At 43.9% G+C, this 18,906-nt stretch overlaps 1 protein-coding gene across 10 annotated transcripts in view; it reads left to right on the top strand.

Moving 5' to 3' along the window:
• Positions 1-18,906, top strand: part of LOC101046714 (intraflagellar transport protein 122 homolog) — an 85,336-nt gene that overhangs the window by 18,127 nt on the left and 48,303 nt on the right. For 7 of the 10 annotated variants that reach the window (XR_012518750.1, XM_074404145.1, XM_074404144.1 and 4 more), the window contains 7 exons: positions 2,188-2,254; positions 3,282-3,428; positions 5,146-5,307; positions 8,800-8,875; positions 16,010-16,201; positions 16,356-16,494; positions 17,698-17,900. Coding sequence is in view for 9 of the 10 variants with exons in the window: in XM_074404145.1 (XP_074260246.1) it covers positions 2,188-2,254; positions 3,282-3,428; positions 5,146-5,307; positions 8,800-8,875; positions 16,010-16,201; positions 16,356-16,494; positions 17,698-17,900 (986 nt within the window). In the remaining variant the exon portion in view is untranslated. The remainder of the gene's footprint in view (positions 1-2,187; positions 2,255-3,281; positions 3,429-5,145; positions 5,308-8,799; positions 8,876-16,009; positions 16,202-16,355; positions 16,495-17,697; positions 17,901-18,906) is intronic. The other 3 variants (XM_074404148.1, XM_003926155.4, XM_074404146.1) reach the window with 1 other exon arrangement.

Below are 18,906 nucleotides of genomic sequence, written 5' to 3'. Positions count from 1 at the left end.
ATGCTAAAATGCATTCAATATATGATTATCTTATCCTGAGAGAGTTAATACTACTTCTCTACCTTTAATGGCTGAGGGGAGGCTGACAGTTATTCTTTAAATTGTGTAGAAACCAAGACAGGGCATGATGACCTTTACTCTGGTAAGACATCATAGACTACAAGAAGGGCCCCAGCAAAGGAAATTCCAAGAAGGTTGGGAGGGCACAGGCATGACTTGGTAGTTGCTGCCTCTGGGAATCCTTCCTGACTCACCCTGGCAGGGACAGTGCAGTTGTCCTCACCTTTGTGTCGACCCATATCTGCGTGTATGTGAAATTCTTCACGGTTGCAGTTGTACCTCTTGTGCAGTTTGTCATCATTACTTGTTTAGGTGGCTTTAGCTGTCCTCCCTGAGGGGCTGAACACCTTGAGGGGTTCGTCCTCTCCATGGTCCTGTGCCAGCATTACGGCACTGGAGTAGTACAGGCACAAAAGAGGTGTCAGTAAAATGTCAATTTATCGAGGGAGGGAGTGAATTTGAGCAGAGGCTTGTAGGTTATTTCCATTAATGGTTGATTGTGTTTTCAACTCCATGAGTCTGTGTTCCTAACTCTGTCAGTCTGTGTTTCTTGCTAGTGGATACAACGGAGTCATTAGATGAGGAGTCAGAGGCCTAATCCCTCGGAGTTCTGGTTTCCTTATCTAAAAGGAGCATGCTGCTGTGTTTTGCTGATACAGTTTTGAGGTTCAAAAGAGAAACTGGAATTGAAAGCCAATAGTATAAATAAATGGAGAGAGGCCTATCATTTGTTTAAAATATTTTATAGCATTTTCTTCATGTGAAGCACTGGTCTGTGTGCTTACATTGGAAGATTAAAAAGACAAAACAGAATCCCAACCCTCAAGGAGCTTGTGGTCTTAGAGGAAGGAGGGGTTTTTTAAAAATGTAGTATTAAGTAATAGTATTTGTTGAATGCTTGCAGTGTGCGAGGCATTGTGCTAAGGATTAGAAATGAATTCCTATTTGAGTTTTATGACAGCCCCTCAGGTATCAGGTGTTATTCTCATTCCCACCCTACTGATGAAAAAGAAGTGGAGGTCCCTTAGCTGGTAGGTGGAAGAACCAGGGCTTGGACCTTAGGCCAGATCATTGCATACAGAGCCTGCTCTGCTAAGCACTGCTGAAGGAGGCCCAGGAGGAAGGAGTTTCCTCTAGCTGGGGACTGCAGGCAGGCTTAGTGGAACACAGATAATATGTGCACAACTCGAAATGTTTGGAGGAAGCATTCTGAGCCAGGAGAAAGGCAAAAAATAACTTGTTTGATGTTGCACTCAACTATATAAATCTATTTGTGCACTGGAGTTACTTTCTTGAGTGTACTTTGCAACTTGGCAAAGAATAGAATTTGCTTATGTTGTCTAGACACAGTTGTTGCTATGAGGCACTGAGCCAGAGCATCTGGGATAGGAGGGAGCAAGCCTTAGGTGACCTGTGTTCCACGGAAGAGGAACAGCTCAGATAGGGTCATGTGTGGTGATTGAGACTTATGAAAGAAAAGTAGATTTTCAGAAAGCATCATTGTCATTTTAAATGCTAGGTTATACTCTGGTTGCAATGTCAGAGTTAAGAACAGTGAAACTCATTTCTTTGGCAATTAAATCCCTGAAAACTTGGCTAGAACTTCACTAATCTATCTTATTTTTCTTTTGAAAGAATTATAGATTCATAGTAAGTTACATAGATGGTACCAAGAAGTCTATGTACTTTTCATCCAGTTTCCTCAGTGGATCTTATGTAACTATTACACAGTATCAAAACGAGGAAGCTGAGACTGGCACACAAAGTTTGCATATTATGAAGTTCTACTGTTTTATCACATGTGTAGATTACCACCAGTGCAACACAGAACTAAGTCATCACCATGCAGTTACCACTTATCATCATATCTACTCTCCTTACCTTCAATTATCTCCAAACCCTGGTAACCACAACTTTTCTCCATTTCTATGAATTTGTCATTCAAGAATATTATATATATATAAATGGAATAATACAGTATATGACCTTTTGAGACTGAGTTTTTTTATTCAGCATGAAGTCCTCGAGATCCGTCTAAGTTGTTGTATGTTTCAATTATTTGTTCCTTTTTATTGCTGGGTAGTATTCCAACCAATCCATCTGCTTTCATATTATTGTGCATTGAAGGGTTGTGGTCTCCTGAACAGAAGTCTATCTCCAAAAACAAATCAAGCAGCAAGATCATCTGCTGCAGGTAAGTGTAGCTCTGTTGACAGGATTTATGTTCCTTCCTCTTCCAAACAGACTCTAAAAATCAGTTATTTCATGCAGTGGAGAAGGTCTTGTGTTAAGTAGTTGATTTAGGCCCCTATATTTCCTTTTTTCTTCTTTTTTGGTCTCCTTGATGGGAAAGACCTGTGCCTTTGATCATCAAGCAAAAGAGAACTACAAGTTGCCTTCATGCAGTTACCTAGCAACAAGCCTCTTCAACATCCAGCTGTACTGAGTGGAGGGTCTTTGAAAATGTGAGACTGTCATTGTCCAGGCAATATGTGTGGGGAAGAAAGCTTTCCTTCCCACGCTTTGATGCTAGACCTGGATTAGAATCCAGATTCTGTCGTTGACAGGCCATGTGACCTCAGGAAAGTTACTAAATCTTTCTGAGCTGCAGCCTTATGTTCCTCATCTACAAATAGGGATAAAAATACTGACTTGATGGGATTGTGAAATACACACAAACTCATGAGCATAAAGCATGCAGGACAGCACCTGGCGTACAGTAGACACTCTGAATGGTAGCTATTCTTGCTGTCCAGCTTCTAGGAGTATAGCCCTTCTGTTAACATCTGTTGAGCACATGCTATAGAGCAAGCTAACAAGCTCTGTTCTAGGGGTTGGACAACACCAAGTCTGTTCTTAAGGTGCTCTTTAAGTGGGAGGGGATTGAGACGGAGAGTGGGGAGTGGTGGCTGGCCCAGAGATGCAGACACAGCCAAGGCCTGTCGTAGAGGTATGTACAGAGGGCTGTGGGAGCTCAGAAAAAGGCATGGACTTCTCTTCTCACTGTTGCCTTCACTTCTCACTGTTGATTACAGAACGAAATAGCATTTTAAGTTTGATCCTCTGACTTTATTATGTCAGGACCAGTAATAATGAAACCATATCCCAGCTGTTGCTGCCTCATCAGACTTTTATTTCAAACCAAGGCATCATCCTCATTAGTTTTACCTTCTTTGGGGTGCTTCCCCTATCCCCATGCCCTTTGTTGGTTGTGTGTGCAGCTGGACAAATGATGGTCAGTACCTGGCGCTGGGGATGTTCAATGGGATCATCAGCATACGGAACAAAAATGGCGAGGAGAAAGTGAAGATTGAGCGGCCGGGAGGCTCCCTCTCGCCAATATGGTCCATCTGCTGGAACCCTTCAAGGTACTCTTAAAGTTGTCCCCCTTCTAGAACAAACACCATCATGAAGAAGGGCTTTCTTTCTTCCTGAGGTCTCCCTGCATTCAAAGTCTTCTCACCTCACTTGAACGGTCTGTTTTAGAACCTGTTCCATTTGTATGGATTTTTTTTTTTTAACGGTTCTGCTGCCTGAGAATGTAAGGAACTTTTTAAGAGCCTGCTTAAAAGTTGAGTTTTGGAATGAATCCTGGAGATTTTAGCAAAGCAGATGAGCTATTTAGGCCAGGCCAAAGTGTGTGTGTGGCATGTATTCACGCACACATGTGCACACACATGTGTACATGCACATGAACATGAATATGGTGTGTGTGTCAGGAGGGTGTGATGACACAGGAGTGCCATTTCCTTATGAATCATTAGTGGAGCTCTTTGTGTGGCTTTATTTTTGCCTTTTCCTTTTTCAGTTCTTTCCTCCAAGTTTGGGCAGAATATGTGCCCACCTGTTAATAAATAGCTTTTTCACGAGCCTTTTTGCTGCCCTTTTCAGAAAGTTGAAATTACGTCTACAGACGTCCCTCAAGCCTAGAGATACACAAGCAGTTGGCACCTACCTCCTCAAATTTTATAGACTATGTCCATGTGACTTTGAGAGTAGACTAATGGCTTCATATGCTCTTTTTTTTTTTTTTGATACAGAGTCTCACTCTGTCGCCCGGGCTGGAGTGCAATGGCATGATCTCAGCTCACTGCAACCTCTGCCTCCCGGGTTCGCACAATTCTCCCGTCTCAGCCTCCTGAGTAGCTGGGATGACAGGCGCCTGCCACCATGCCCCGCTAATTTTTTGTATTTTTAGTAGAGTTGGGGTTTCACCTTCTTGGCCAGGCTGATCTCGAACTCCTGACCTCAGGTTATCAACCTGCCGTGGCCTCCAAAGTGCTGGGATTACAGGCATGAGCCACTGCGCCCAGCCCTATATACTCTCTATATATCCCATAATATTATTAAACCATCAATATCCTTTACAGAGTCCACTGAGGGTAAATTAAAGTCCTACTTGTTTACCAGCTCAGTGTCATTTTACAGGTGGTTGCCTGCTTGATTTAGAAGGTTATTTAGAAGGTTATTATGCTTCTTCCTGAATAATTTTGCCGGCTCGTGCTGTACCATGTATGTCTAATGCCATCAAAGGCCATTAGCCTACCCCAAGTTCCTGCTGCTTGATTTGTGGCTGCAGAAGACTTTGTGGCTCTAGGCTCCCATTTTTAATTCATGAGAAGCAGGATGCCCTGTATACCTGGTGGCTGTCTTCCTCCAGGTAGGGTTCAGGGGCTTCTTTAATTTTTTATTTTTATTATGTTGTTTTTTTTTTTTTAGACAAGATCTCACTCTGTCACCCAGATTGGAGTGCAGTGACATGATTTTGGCTCACTGCAACCTCCACCTCCCAGGCTCAAGCAATCCCTTTGCCTCAGCCTCCCAAGTAGCTGGGATCACAGGCACATGCCAACACATCCGTCTGATGTTTTGTATTTTTTGTAGAAACGGGTTTACCATGTTGCCCAGGCTGTTCCTGAACTCCTGATCTTGGGCAATTAGCCTGCCTTGGCCTCCCAAAGTGCTGGGATTACAGGCATGAGCCACCGTACCCAGCCCGCAGGGGCTCCTTGACAGGATTTTAAATTATAGTTTTAGTGTAGTTCTAGGCAATGTAATTTTGAACAACTACTTAACTGTCTACAGCCGATGGGAGAGTTTCTGGATGAACAGAGATAATAACGATGCCGAGGATGTCATTGTCAACAGAGGTTTTCAGGAAATCCCTTCTACTCTGAAGTCAGCAGTGTACAGTAGTCAGGGTAGTGAGGCAGAGGAGGAAGAACCAGAGGAAGAAGACGACAACTTGTGAGTGTGTCCCAATGAGTGAGAACCCTCCTGGTAAGGGCCCAGGCCCCACATAGACTTGCCAGGGCAGATGTTAAGCTCCTTGGCCAAGGGGAGCAGTACAGGGGTTGGGGGGAACTATGGGTGAAAGCTCCTTCAAGAAAAGGAGACACCCTTAAAATGTGTGGGGGTTATAAAGTGATTCGGTGAGAAACTATAGGAAATACGAAGAAGTCTAAAGGAGAAAGTTCAGCTTTTCTGATAAAACCCCATCCCCTCAAGAAACCACTGTTAGCCATCTAGTGTATTTCTCCTTAGTCTTTTAGTGTCTTCATATAATTCAGTCATATTCTGCTTTTTTTCACGTAACATTATAGTGTGAACACTTTCTAGTAACATTACAAATCCTTCCAAGAACAGGATTTTTTTTTTTTTTTTTTTTTTTTTTTGAGACGAAGTCTTGCTCTGTCACCCAGGCTGGAGTGCAGTGGCACAATCTCCGCTCATTGCAGCCTCCACCTCCTGGGTTCAAGTGATTCTCCTACCTCAGCCTCCTGAGTAGCTGGGACTACAGGCACATACCACGATGCCTGGCTAATTTTTTGTATTTTTAGTAGAGATGGGGTTTCACCGTGTTGGCCAGGATGGTTCTGATCTCCTGACCTCATGATCCACCCGCCTCGGCCTCCCAAAGTGCTGGGATTACAGGCATGAGCCACTGCGCCGAGCCAAGAACATGATTTTAATGCCTAAAGAGTATGCCTTTTCATGGATGCTCCGTCATTCAACACTTCCTCTATGACTGGACACGTTTATTAGCCTGTTCGCACACTATTCCTACCTTACCTTGCATTTTGTAGGCTACATACCGGAGAGGAAGCCCTTACCTTAGCCAAAGTCCTTACACCCAAATCCTGGCTGTCCAGGCATTCTTTCTTCTCTTTGGTTGAGGTTGCCTGTAGAGAAAACATGGGCAGGCCAGAGTGGGGAAAGCTGGGGTAGCCAGGATATCCTGATTGGCAATAGAGATCTAGCTTGGGAGTTTACAAATGGTTTTCCATGGTACCTGAGTTTCCCTAGAAGAATCCCACTCCAGAGTCATTGGAGTCTTGGAAGTGGGGACAAGTAAAGGAGGAAGGTGTGGCTTTGGGTCCCCATCTGTGCATCAGTGAAAGCAGTCCCTTTGATTTTTCAACATGAGTTTTGTTTCATAAAGAGTCCTACTGCCACAGGAGGAAAAAGGGGATTGAAAACCACCAATTGGGCCTATAGGGACTGAGCCCATCCCAGAGCCATATGTGACCTCCCCAAGAGGGCTCACTATGGGCTGGGCTCCTAGATTGTGTTTGGACTTCTGTGGCAGTCACACAAAGATCATCGGTAGGCTTCCTCCTTATTAATTTCCTTCCAGTCTTTGTCTCTTTTCCCTTAGTGTTTGTTGTTGTTGTTTGTTTGTTTGTTTGTTTGTTTTTTTGAGGCGGAGTTTCACTTTTGTTACCCAGGCTGGAGTGCAATGGCGCGATCTCGGCTCACCGCAACCTCCGCCTCCTGGGTTCAGGCAATTCTCCTGCCTCAGCCTCCTGAGTAGCTGGGATTACAGGCACGTGCCACCACGCCCAGCTAATTTTTTGTATTTTTAGTACAGACGGGGTTTCACCATGTTGACCAGGATGGTCTCGATCTCTTGACCTTGTGATCCACCCACCTCGGCCTCCCAAAGTGCTGGGATTACAGGCTTGAGCCACCGCGCCCGGCCTGTTTGTTTTTTTTGAGATGGAGTCTCGCTCTGTTGCCCAGGCTAGAGTGCAGTGGCACGATCCGGCTCACTGCAATCTCCATCTCCTGGGTTTAAGTGATTGTCCTGCCTCAGCCTCCCAAGTAGCTGGAACTACAGGTGTGTGCCACCACACCTGGCTAATTTTTTGTATTTTTTTTTTTTTTTTTTTTTGAGACGGAGTTTCGCTCTTGTTACCCAGGCTGGAGTGCAATGGCGCGATCTCGGCTCACTGCAACCTCCACCTCCTGGGCTCAGGCAATTCTCCTGCCTCAGCCTCCTGAGTAGCTGGGATTACAGGCACGCGCCACCATGCCCAGCTAGTTTTTTGTATTTTTAGTAGAGACGGGGTTTCACCATGTTGACCAGGATGGTCTCGATCTCTCGACCTCGTGATCCACCCGCCTCGGCCTCCCAAAGTGCTGGGATTACAGGCACGCGCCACCACGCCCAGCTAGTTTTTTGTATTTTTAATAGAGATGGGGTTTCACCATGTTAGCCAGGATGGTCTCGATCTCCTGACCTCGTGATCCGCCTGCCTTGGCCTCCCAAAGTGCTGGGATTACAGGCATGAGCCACCGTGTCCAGCCTCCCTTAGTTTTCAGTTAGTGCCTGTGACATTAGCCACTCTTGGCTGGGTTTTATAAACAAGGCTTTACCTTGCCTGCCTATATATCCAGTGGTGCTTCCAGGTGACCACAAGACACTGGAATCAGAAAAGCTGGAATAAATAAACAGAGGCAACATTAGGTAGATTAAGACCCAGCCTCAAAGACTAGGAATCTTTTCTGTCTCTCTTTTTTTTTTTTTTTTTTTTTTTGTGAGACATTTTTGCTCTGTCACCCAGGCTGGCGTGCAGCGGCATGATCTCAGCTCACCACAACCTCCACCTCCCAGGTTCTAAGCAATTCTTTTGCCTCAGCCTCTGGAGTAGCTGGGATTACAGGTGCGCGCCACCATGCACGGCTAATTTTGTATTTTCAGTAATGACAGGGTTTCTCCATGCTGGCCAGGCTGGTCTCGAACTCCTGACCTCAGATGATCCACCCACCTTGGTCTCCTTTCTCTTAAACTAGATTCCCAGGTAGCTTACTCCCCAGCCTTAGGCAAGGGAGTTTCTCCTGTGTGCTTATCCTACAGTCCCAGCCCCACAGCACTGAATCCCGTAGGTTCTGTTTCAAAGACAGTTGTTGGTTTTCAGAGAGCCCATGTCTCTTTTTTGAAAATTAGATTCAGTCAGAAACCATTTCAACCTTGCACAGGGTAAGGACCCCACCTGTAAGAGAACCTATTTTTAGGTGTTCATTTTCTTTCTTCAGGAAGAGCAAGCAAGTTTCCCTTCTGTCTATTAAAAAATGCCTTTGCAAGGCAAAGGATGTTTCTCTGCCATCTCCCCACGTTTTCTAGTACGTAAGAGAAAAGCAGTCTCAACACTGCAGCCTTGTCTGTCTTAGTGTTGCTCCCCAGGAAGCTCTGAAATGAGAGGTTTTTATTCTCCAGCAGAAGCAATGCACCATAAGCTCCTGGCAGGAGATTCACTGAAATAGCAGATCCCAGGAAGGCTGAACCTCACCTCTGCTTCATCCCATAGGACTGATTGATAGGTTGGCACAAATTACAACTTTTGGCCTCAGTAAAGCCCAGGGCTTTCTTCCTGTTGTTTAAGCCCTTAGAGCTATACTCGTCACTCATCAGCAGGCCGAGGCCCTTCATAACCTCCTTTGTCTTCTGTTGATTAGAGAGGAGCATAATGACATTCTGGCTGTGGCTGACTGGGGACAAAAACTTTCCTTCTACCAACTGAGTGGAAAACAGGTATGTAGCCCTGTACAAATCCAATTGCAGTCATGCCTTTTATTTTTATTTTCTGAGATTGTGTTACTATTAATTAAACGTTATCATTTTTAGTTCCTGCTTGTTGAGCATTTGCTGTGATACCAGGTACTGTGCTCTCTGCTTTGCGTACTTTATCTTATTTAATTCTCATAAAACCCAATGAAGTGGGTACTGTCTTTATCAACTTTTTACAGATGAGTAAACCAGAACTCAGAGCAGTGAAATTATATGCCTAATATCTCACACAACTAGTAAATGATGGAGTGTAGGAGTTACATTCAGATTGGTTTGACTTTAAAGTCTAGCTCTTAGTCTTGACCTTACTTTCTTCTATTTGTTTTCATCCATTCAACCAACATTTATGATTACCCACTTAGGACAGCCCTTTCGTAGACGAGCTGCTGATACAGAGCTGGGAAAGCGATAGCCTCTACCTGTAAGAGCTCACAGGCTGACAGAGACATACTTGATAGCAAAGAGCCCCTGTGTGGTGTGGTGTGTGACATGATAGAAAACTATACAGATAGACAGCTTTTAGGGACACAAAAGAGGGTAACATCACTACTTGGTAGAGATAGGAGGTCTTATTAGAGGTTATCTTTAAGCAGGTTATCTTTGAGTTAGGCTGAGGACATTGGGAATGACGTTTCAGGCAGAAAAAAAAAAGCATGCATCAAGACAGGAAGGAATGAAAATATATGACAGTTTAGAGAATGGTGAGTTGTACAGGGTGACTGTATCTCAGAGTTTGTGGCCTGAAGATAGATCTGAAGAGGAACATGGGGACATGATTATAAAGGACCTGAGTAGTGTGAAGTTTGAACATCATGTATTATAAGTATTCAGGAGACATAGGTGGCAGAAAGTGTCGTCACAGATTCTTGCTTCAGAAGAATAACTTGTTTCTGTGGAGGGCGGATTACAATATAGAGAGCATGGTAGTAGGATGACTTGTTAGTAGGCCTGCCTACTAACCAAAGATTAGAGTAAAGGTGCTGGGTACAGGTTTCATACCACAGCCAAGCAATCGAGAAATGCAACCTGTGCATGAAGCCTCTAATTTCATAGCATCCTTATTCCTCAAAACATGTCATGCAAGAAGGAAGAGTTTTAGATGTATATTGCCTGCTTTTGGGCCATTTCTTCTACCCCCTGCCTTACCGTTGGTCAAGTCTTGTATTTGAGTAAAGAAAAGATAAAGGGAGCAGATAATAAAGTGTTTTCTGTTTCCCATGGCTGATTTCCTAAAACTCTGATTTTAATTAACTGTCATCTAGTTTCCCTGGCCCTCTCTATTCATCCACTTAATGTGTGTATATCATCATTCAACAAATATTTATTGGTACACCTACTGTGACACACTGGATGTGGGTACTGAAGACTGTTGGAAACAAATAACCATACTACTCTGAGAGGTAATGGGGTCTTGTTGCTATGGTCACAGTAAAAAAGAGTGCAACATGGTGGAGGGCCGTGGGAAATATCTTGCATGTATGCAGCCCCAGAGCTCATGTTGTGGCCCAGAGTTTCTGCAAAATAAGCAGCCTCAAACTGCTGAGATGGTAGCCCCAAGTTGTTTGGTACAGTAAAATTGTTTTCTTGGTGGGTCAGTGTCTTCCCTTCCCAATCTGGGAATATTTAGAATTAAATATAGGATGATGAAGTAAATCAAACCCATACTTTTATGTTAGCCTGAGGTGTAATTTGTTTATTTTTGTCATTTGAAGTGTTAGTAATACTTAAGAGTATCTGGCTTAATAGTAATAATAGCTAACATTTATTGAATTTCAGGCACTATATAAACTCTTTACAAAGATAAACTTTTTTAATTCTTATAACAAACCAATGAGGTAAATACTTTTTTTTTTTTTTTTGAGACAGAGTCTTGCTCTTTCTCCAGACTGGAGCACAGTGGCGCGATCTTGGCTCACTGCAACTTCTGCCTCCTGGGTTCAAGCAATTCTCCTGTCTCAGCCTCCTGTGTAGCTGGGACTATGGGTGTGTGCCACTACACCCAGCTAATTTTTGTACTTTTTAGTAGAGACCAGGTTTCACCATGTTGGCCTGGATGGTCTCGATCTCTTGACCTCGTGATACACCCACCTCGGCCTCCCAAAGTGCTGGGATTACAGGTGTGAGCCACCACGCCTGGCTGTAAATACTATTATCATTGCGATTTTACATGTAAAAAAAAATTGAAGCACAGATTCAATTCACAGATTCAATAATTTGCCCAAAGGCACAGTTAGTCTGTGGTCTACCTTGGTGAAACCCAGGCATACTGGTACCAGAATTCATATTAGAATATCTATCAGATTAGTCTTGGCAATGACCATTTAAAAGTTGTAATTGAGTAATTTTATATGTCTGGTTTTTATTTATTTATTTATTTAGAGACAGAATCTCGCTCTGTTCCCAGGTGCCAGGTTGGAGTGCAGTGGTGCAATCTCCGCTCACTTCAACCTCTGCCTCCTGGGTTCGAGCAATTCTCCTGCCCTAACCTCCCACGTAGCTAGGACTGCAGGTGCACACCACCATGCCCAGCTAATTTTTGTATTTTTAGTAGAGATGGGGTTTCACCATGTTAGCCAGGATGGTCTCAATCTCTTGACCTTATGATCCACCTGCCTCGGCCTCACCAAGTGCTGGGATTACAGGGGTGAGCCACTGCGCCCGGCTGTTTGTTTATTTTTGGGGAAAAGGTCTGACCCTGTTACCCAGGTTGGAGTGCAGTGGTATGATCATGGCTCACTGTAACCTTGATCCCCCTGGGCTCAAGCTATCCTCCTACCTCAGCCTTCTGAGTAGCTGGGACTACAGGCATGTGCCACCAAACCCAGCTAATTAAAAAAATATATTTTTTAGTAGAGATAGTGTCTCCTATGATATCCAGGCTGGTCTGAAACTCCTGGGCACAAGGTTCTGCCTTCAGTTCCCAAAGTGCTGGGATACAGGTGAGAGCCACCATATCTGGCCTACTTCTGATTTTAAGTGGAAAGATAAAAGAATTATATTTAAAGTATATATTATTTAAGGTTCCTAAGCAATACTGGGGTGCTTAAGCAATTTGTTAACATTTTTCTGCTTGGTGTTCACTGACCTTTTTGAATCTATACATTCATATCTTTATATCTTTCACCAAATGTGGAAAAATTTGGCCAGGATTTCTTGAAATATTTCTTCCTCTCTATTCTTTCCTTTCTGCTGGGAGTCTAATTATACTTACATTAGAGGCCCTGCTATTATTATTATTATTATTTATTTTATTTTATTTTTTTGAGACAGAGTCTTCTTGCTCTGTTGCCAGGCTTGAGTACAGTGGCATGACCTTAGCTCACTGCAGCCTTTGCATCCAGGTTTCAAGCAATTCTCCTGCCTCAGCCTCCCAAGTAGCTGCGACTACAGGCGTGCACCACCAGGCCCAGCTAATTTTTGTATTTTTAGTAGAGACGAGGTTACACCATGTTGGCCGGGATGGTCTCAATCTCTTGACGTTGTGATCCACCCACCACGGCCTCCCAAAGTGCTGGGATTCTAGGTGTGAGACACTGTGCCCAGCCTATTATTTTTTAAAATCTCTTTTTTTTTTTCCTTTTAATCTTTGGATTGAAGGATTTCTGTTGTTCAGTATTAAATTTCATTGACTCTTCTGCAATTTCTATTTCTCTTAAGCTCATCCAGGGCATATTTGTTTCAGTTATTGCATTTTTCTCTTCTAGAATTATCATTTGGTTCTTTTTTCCTATTCATTCATTACAAGCATATTTTCCTTTATAGCCTCAACCATAGTTAAAATTACTGTTTTAAAATATTCATCGGCAGCTGGGCATGGTGGCTCACACCTGTAATTCCAGCAGTTTTGGAGGCTGAGAAGGGAGGATTACTTGAAGCCAGGAGTTCAAGACTAGCCTGGGCTACACAGAGAGACTCCATCACTAAAACCAACCAAACAAATTAGCCAGGCGAGGTGGCAGACACCTATTGTCCTAGCAACTCAGGAGGCTGAGGCGGGATTATTCCCCGAGCTGAGGAGTTCAGAGCTGCAGCGAACTCTTGCCACTGCACTCTAGCCTGGGTTACAGAGCAAGACCAGTGTCCAAAAAGCAAATGCAAATTCACCTGCTAATTCTAACATCTGGGTCATCTGGGGTCAGTGTCCATTGATTCTTTTCCCTTGAATATGGTTCACATTTTCCTGCTTTGGGGAATTTTGCCTTGTACTCAATATTATGAATGATGTATCTTAGAGTCATTTCCATCATGTTCCTCTGAAGATTATTGTGTATGTTTGTGTGTATATATGTTTAAGCAAGAAGTTTACTTTGCTGGGTTCAAAATCAAAACCCCATGTTTTCAGTGGTGTCAGCAGCTGACATCTCTGTGCAGTTCTTTAGCTGTAGCTAGGCTGCTTGGCATCTCGTCACAGTTTGTAGTTCAAGGTTTCCAGATATTTGGTGGAGTTTATGTGCAGAATTTAAGCTCCTATTTCGAATCTCTTTCCTGGGATTTCTCACCTCATTTTCTAGCTGCTGTGGTCTTCCCAAATTCTGTATTCACCCGGCATGGTGCTAAGGGTTTTTGCCTGTCCTCGGGCCAAAAGCCTTAAAAAAAAAAAAGAAAGAGAAGTCCGCCTAATGTTTGTTCCCTTCGTCCAGATGTGCATGTATCTTCAGTTCCTGCCTGCTTGTGCTTGCCCTGCAATGGTGGTGGTTTATAGTTGGTCCCAGGTTTACTGCTGTTGGGAGGATTGGTCCGATAAGTACTACTGAGCTATTACCAGAAGCTGCCAGCCTTCCATGTCATGATTCATAAGAATTTTTAGTTTTCTTATTAGATTTTCTAGCATCAGATAAGTGCTAGGGAAAGTTTTGGTTGCTAGGCATTTGAAAGTCCTAAAAAGGAAAGGAAATTTGAATGTATTAAACTTTTAATTGCAGCTTAAATTGGTGTAAGGGAATTAATTTAAGTTTTAAATGGGGCTGGATATATAAGGGATTTTATAATCTGTTCTAAATTGAATTCATTAAACAGTCAAAGTCAGTTGGCTGTTCACTTTAACTAGTTTTATAAATAGGAAAATATTTGTAAATTGAACTTAAAAACTTAAGAAACCAGGTTCCTAGAGTTATTTCTTTTATAAATTGAATACTAGTTTAATAATGTTAATCATAAATAGTCTTTTTATTCACAAAAGACACCCTCGGGGCAGCAAAAAAACTCCAGAGGTATTAAGGAGCTTGGGATTTAGTAGGGCAGACCTGCTTAACCCAGTATCTTCAGACAATTAGAGAAGTACAGTGGGATAGGCGAGCACAAGCACGATGGAGGATGAGGGGATGGGGAAGTGCAGATGTTCCTGGAGAGATGACACCTGGAAGACAAAGTGAGGGTAAGAGCACTCCTGGCTAGGTCTAGGGGTGGTGTGGAGTACAGCACCTGTGAGGACATGGAGGCCCGAAAAAGCATTGCCTGCTTAGGAAACCAGAAGTTCATTTTGGCTGAGAGAATGACCTTGGGGGCTGAGCTCAGGATTTTGACTTTCATCCTAAAAGCTGAGGAAACACCATCAAGAAAGTGAAAAGGCAACACACAGAATGAGAGAAGTTTTACAACTCATATATCTGTTAAGGGACTTGTATCTGGAATATATAAAGAACTATAAAGACAGGGCTGGGCATGGTGGCTTACGCATGTAATCCCAGTGCTTTGGGAGGCAGAGACAGGGAGATCACTTGAGAACAGGAGTTCAGGACCTAACTGGATGACATAGTGGGACCCTATTTCTAAAAAAAGTAGATTTTTAATTAGCTGGGTGTGGTGTTATATGCTTGTAGTCTCAGCTACTGGGGATGGCGGGGGCCTGAGGCAGAGGGATTGAGCTCAGAAGTTCGAGGTTGCATTGGGTTATGATCATACCACTGCATTCCAGCCTGAGCCACAAAGTGAGACATTTCTCTGTGGCCAATAAGCACATGAAATGATGCTCCATATTATTAACCATCAGGAAAATGGAAATAAAAACCACAATGAGATAATTCACACTCACTAGAATGGAGAAATTAGAATCCTCATACACTGCTAACACAAATATAAAATGGTACAGTCTCTTTGAAAAGTGTAGCAGTTCCTAAAAAGGTTCAACATGGAGTTTAAAAATAAAAGAAATTTAGGCCAGGTGCTATGACTCACTCCTGTAATCCCACCACTTTGGTAGGATAAGGTGGGTGGATAACCTGAGTTCAGGAATTTGAGACTAGTCTGGACAGCAAGGAGAAACACCATCTCTACAAAAAATACAAAAATTAGCCAGGCGTGGTGGCATACACCTGTAGTCCCAGCTGCTTGGGAGGCTGAGGTGAGAGGATCACTTGAAGCTGGGAGGTGGAGGTTGCAGTAAGCCAAGATCGTGCCACTGCAGTCCAGCCTATTTCAAAACAAGCAAAAATTTGCCAGGCATGGTGCCACTCACCATGTGGTCCCAACTTCTTAGGAGACTGAGGCAGGAAGATGGCTTGAGTCCAGGAGTTCAAGGCCACAGTGAGCTGTGCCCTTGAATCACAGGCCACTGTGATTGTACCACTGCACTCCAGCCTGGGTGACAGAGTGAGACCTCTTCTTGAAATAAACAAAAATGTAAAAATAAAGAGAAGTAGTATAGGTGTAGTTGCAGAATGAAGGACAGTCTTTAAACTGAATAAACTCAGCTTTATAAAATACTTTTTCAAAAAGGCAGAGAAAAAAAGCTGAGGGAACCCACTGAACTATAGGAAGAACCATATTTGCAGAAGGAGGGGCCTTTGGGAGCAAAACCACCCACAGCCTCCAGCTTGGCTGAGGAGCCCCTCACACTCCCGCACTCCTGGAGCACTTGGGACTGGAGGGAGCTGCCACTGATTCTAGGAGCTGAGGATTGGGCTGTGTGGAGGGGGAGGAGGGAGATGCCAAGGTGGAGAGCCCCGTTTATCATGGGATGACACTGGAGAAAAGGCTGGCCAGCTCTCCCTGTCTTCCCAACTCCCTCCATTAAAGTTGGCAGGAAAAGCCCTTAATTGTATTGTAATGGTTATGGATTCGAAAATGGTTTTTCCCTTGGTGTGTGTTCTCTTTCCTCAGATTGGAAAGGATCGGGTACTGAATTTTGACCCCTGCTGCATCAGCTACTTTACTAAAGGGGAGTATATTTTGCTGGGGGGTTCAGACAAGCAAGTGTCTCTTTTCACCAAGGATGGAGTACGGCTTGGGACTGTTGGGGAGCAGAACTCCTGGGTGTGGACGTGTCGAGTGAAACCGGATTCCAACTACGTGGTAAGAAGAGGAAGTTTGTTCTGTGGGGCCATGGCTTGGAGAGGCACTGAGCAATGCCCCTGTCTCGAGAGTCACATCTGGGGTTTGTGTCTGACAAACGGGAGTGCAGACTTTCTCCATAGAGCTGGGAATTGACAGCTCTCTTACCCTGCAGGTGGTTGGCTGCCAGGATGGCACCATTTCCTTCTACCAGCTTATTTTCAGCACAGTCCATGGGCTCTACAAGGACCGTTATGCCTACAGGGATAGCATGACTGATGTCATTGTGCAGCACCTGATCACTGAGCAGAAAGGTAAGAGGCAGGTGCAGACCTTGGGAAGAGGGACAAGTGGAAGCAGGTGGAAAGGGCTAGTGACAGGGCACTTGAAATGACAGGAAAGGTGTCTCCTTGGCCATTTGAAAACATGTTAGCCACTGGGTCTGTGTCTTGTTTGTTTTGTTTTGTTTTGTTTTCTGGTGGGGGAAGTAGGGATGTCAGTCTCCTTGAGGATCTCATGAAAGCAATAAACTCTCTCTGAAAAATGTACCAACCCAGAATTTTGCACATAATTCCAAGGAGTACATGGATTTCCTGAGTGAGGGAGGATGATTTGTGACAGTTTGGAGCCAAGTGGTTGACCTGCATGGGTCTTCGTGGACCTTTGTCCTTTCCAGTCAGAGTTTCTCTGGGGTGCTTCTCCCTCAGCCCAGTCTCCACTTGCCTCCTGGCAGGTCCTTCTGCCAGAGATGAGCAGAGGAATTGGATTGGCACAGGCTTAGTCAGAAGATCATGGTTCCAGGCCTACCATAGTCAGCCCAAGCTCTAAGACCTCAGTCTCTCCCTCTGTCTACGTAAGTAACTGTGCTGTTAAGTAGGCTCAGAATCCACTTATTTCAGGTGTATTCCTATCGGGATGTGCTGGCCATAGTGCACTGCTGGGTGCCTTTGTAAAGGGATCCAGGTAGGGGCTTGTCTTGTAGATTCAGATGAGTGTCCCATGGGGGACCATGTCTTTGAAGATTCTGGCTGTGGTGGTGGGGACAGAGCCCCTTGGGCAGCTCCTAAGTGTCCCCTCAGGGACATTTTCTCCACCTGGTCTGTAGTAGGAGTGTAGAGGCTGGTATGCATCAGATATTACGTGTCTTTTCTGTTTGTCAAGGAGGTGAGCAGGGAATGGCCAGAGGTCAGGTCAGTCGCTTAGGCAGGCTCCCGATTGCCAGGGGCCACTAGTGCTGTGCAGAGAGTTTACATTTGTATCCAGCGAGTGATGGTAACACTGAGTACTTTCTTTCCATACTCAGTTGTCAGCCTTGGAACATGAAGATTGTGTCCTATAGGAGTTTGGATCCCAGTGCTCAGCAGAGCTGATTGTGTATATTAGGTACTCTAAAGATTTTTCAATGAGAGTACCTCAATTTAATTGCCAGTAGCATTAAGTAAATGATTTTTAATTTCTTTGCCTTCCACCTTACTTAACAACCTCTTGCTAGAACTAGATATTTTTTTCCTTGACAGTTCGGATTAAATGCAAAGAGCTCGTCAAGAAGATTGCCATCTACAGAAATCGATTAGCTATCCAACTGCCAGAGAAAATCCTCATCTATGAGTTGTATTCAGAGGACTCATCAGACATGCATTACCGAGTAAAGGAGAGGATTGTCAAGAAGTTTGAGTGCAACCTCCTGGTGGTGTGTGCCAATCATATCATCCTGTGCCAGGTGGGCAGCAGCATGTTAGAGGAGTTGGACTGAATTCCGTTTGTGCTCTCCCCAATGATAGGGTGCCCACCTCATGGTTTTAAAACTGGTCACTAGAAAACAAGTCTGTTTCCATTAAACTTAAGTGGCTGCTTATTGCCTTTCATTTTCCTGGCACCTAGATGAACCAGACTGTATTAGCGAGTCATGAGCGATAAACTGGAGAATACTTTTTTATTATTTTTAAAAATATATTTTCTTGAGACAGACGGGGTCTCGCTCTGTTGCCCAGGCTGGAATGCAGTGGCACAATCATGGCTCACTGCTGCTTTGACCTCCCAAGCTCAAGTGGTCCTCCTCCTGAGTAACTGGCACCACAGGTGCATGCCACCACACCCAACTAATTTTTCATTTTTAGTAGAGACACGAGGCTGTACTTTGGGAGGCTGAGGTGGGAGAATTGCTTGAACCCAAGAGTTTGAGACCTGTCCAGCCTCCCATAGTACTGGGATTAGTGAGCCACTATGGCCAAGAATACCTTTTTCTGTTGCAAAACATTTTGTCATAGTAGGATTAAATATATTTTAATGACTTGAAACATAAATTGGTGTTGTACAAAATGAAGGTAGTTTTTAATTGATAAGCATATATACATAAAATTTGTATCAGCTCAGTAATTGTCAAGGAAGTTTTAATTCCTGAAAGATTTTTTTTAATGAAAAAACTTTTTCTCAAGATTCTAGAGAGTGTCTAAGTCAAAGAAAAGTTTGGAAAGACTTTGAGAGATGGCTAGCCCAGCACCTTGGAAGTAGAGGTGGATTTTGCTTTACATAGTTCTGTTGGAAGCAATAAAAGGGAAGAATTCCCAGGAATCACTGTAGTGTAAAATACTATTACAATCTCTCAAAGTCTAGAACTGGGCAGGGTGCAGTGGCTCACGCCTGTAAATCCCAACACTTTTGGGAGGCCAAGGCAGGAGGAGCACTTGAGGCTAGTATTTTGAAACCAGTCTAGAAAACAAAGTGAG

The sequence above is a fragment of the Saimiri boliviensis genome, chromosome 8, assembly GCF_048565385.1.
Source record: "Saimiri boliviensis isolate mSaiBol1 chromosome 8, mSaiBol1.pri, whole genome shotgun sequence".
NCBI lineage: Eukaryota > Metazoa > Chordata > Mammalia > Primates > Cebidae > Saimiri > Saimiri boliviensis.
Note: the sequence above shows the minus strand (reverse complement) of the source record. Positions and strands in the feature narration are given on the sequence as shown.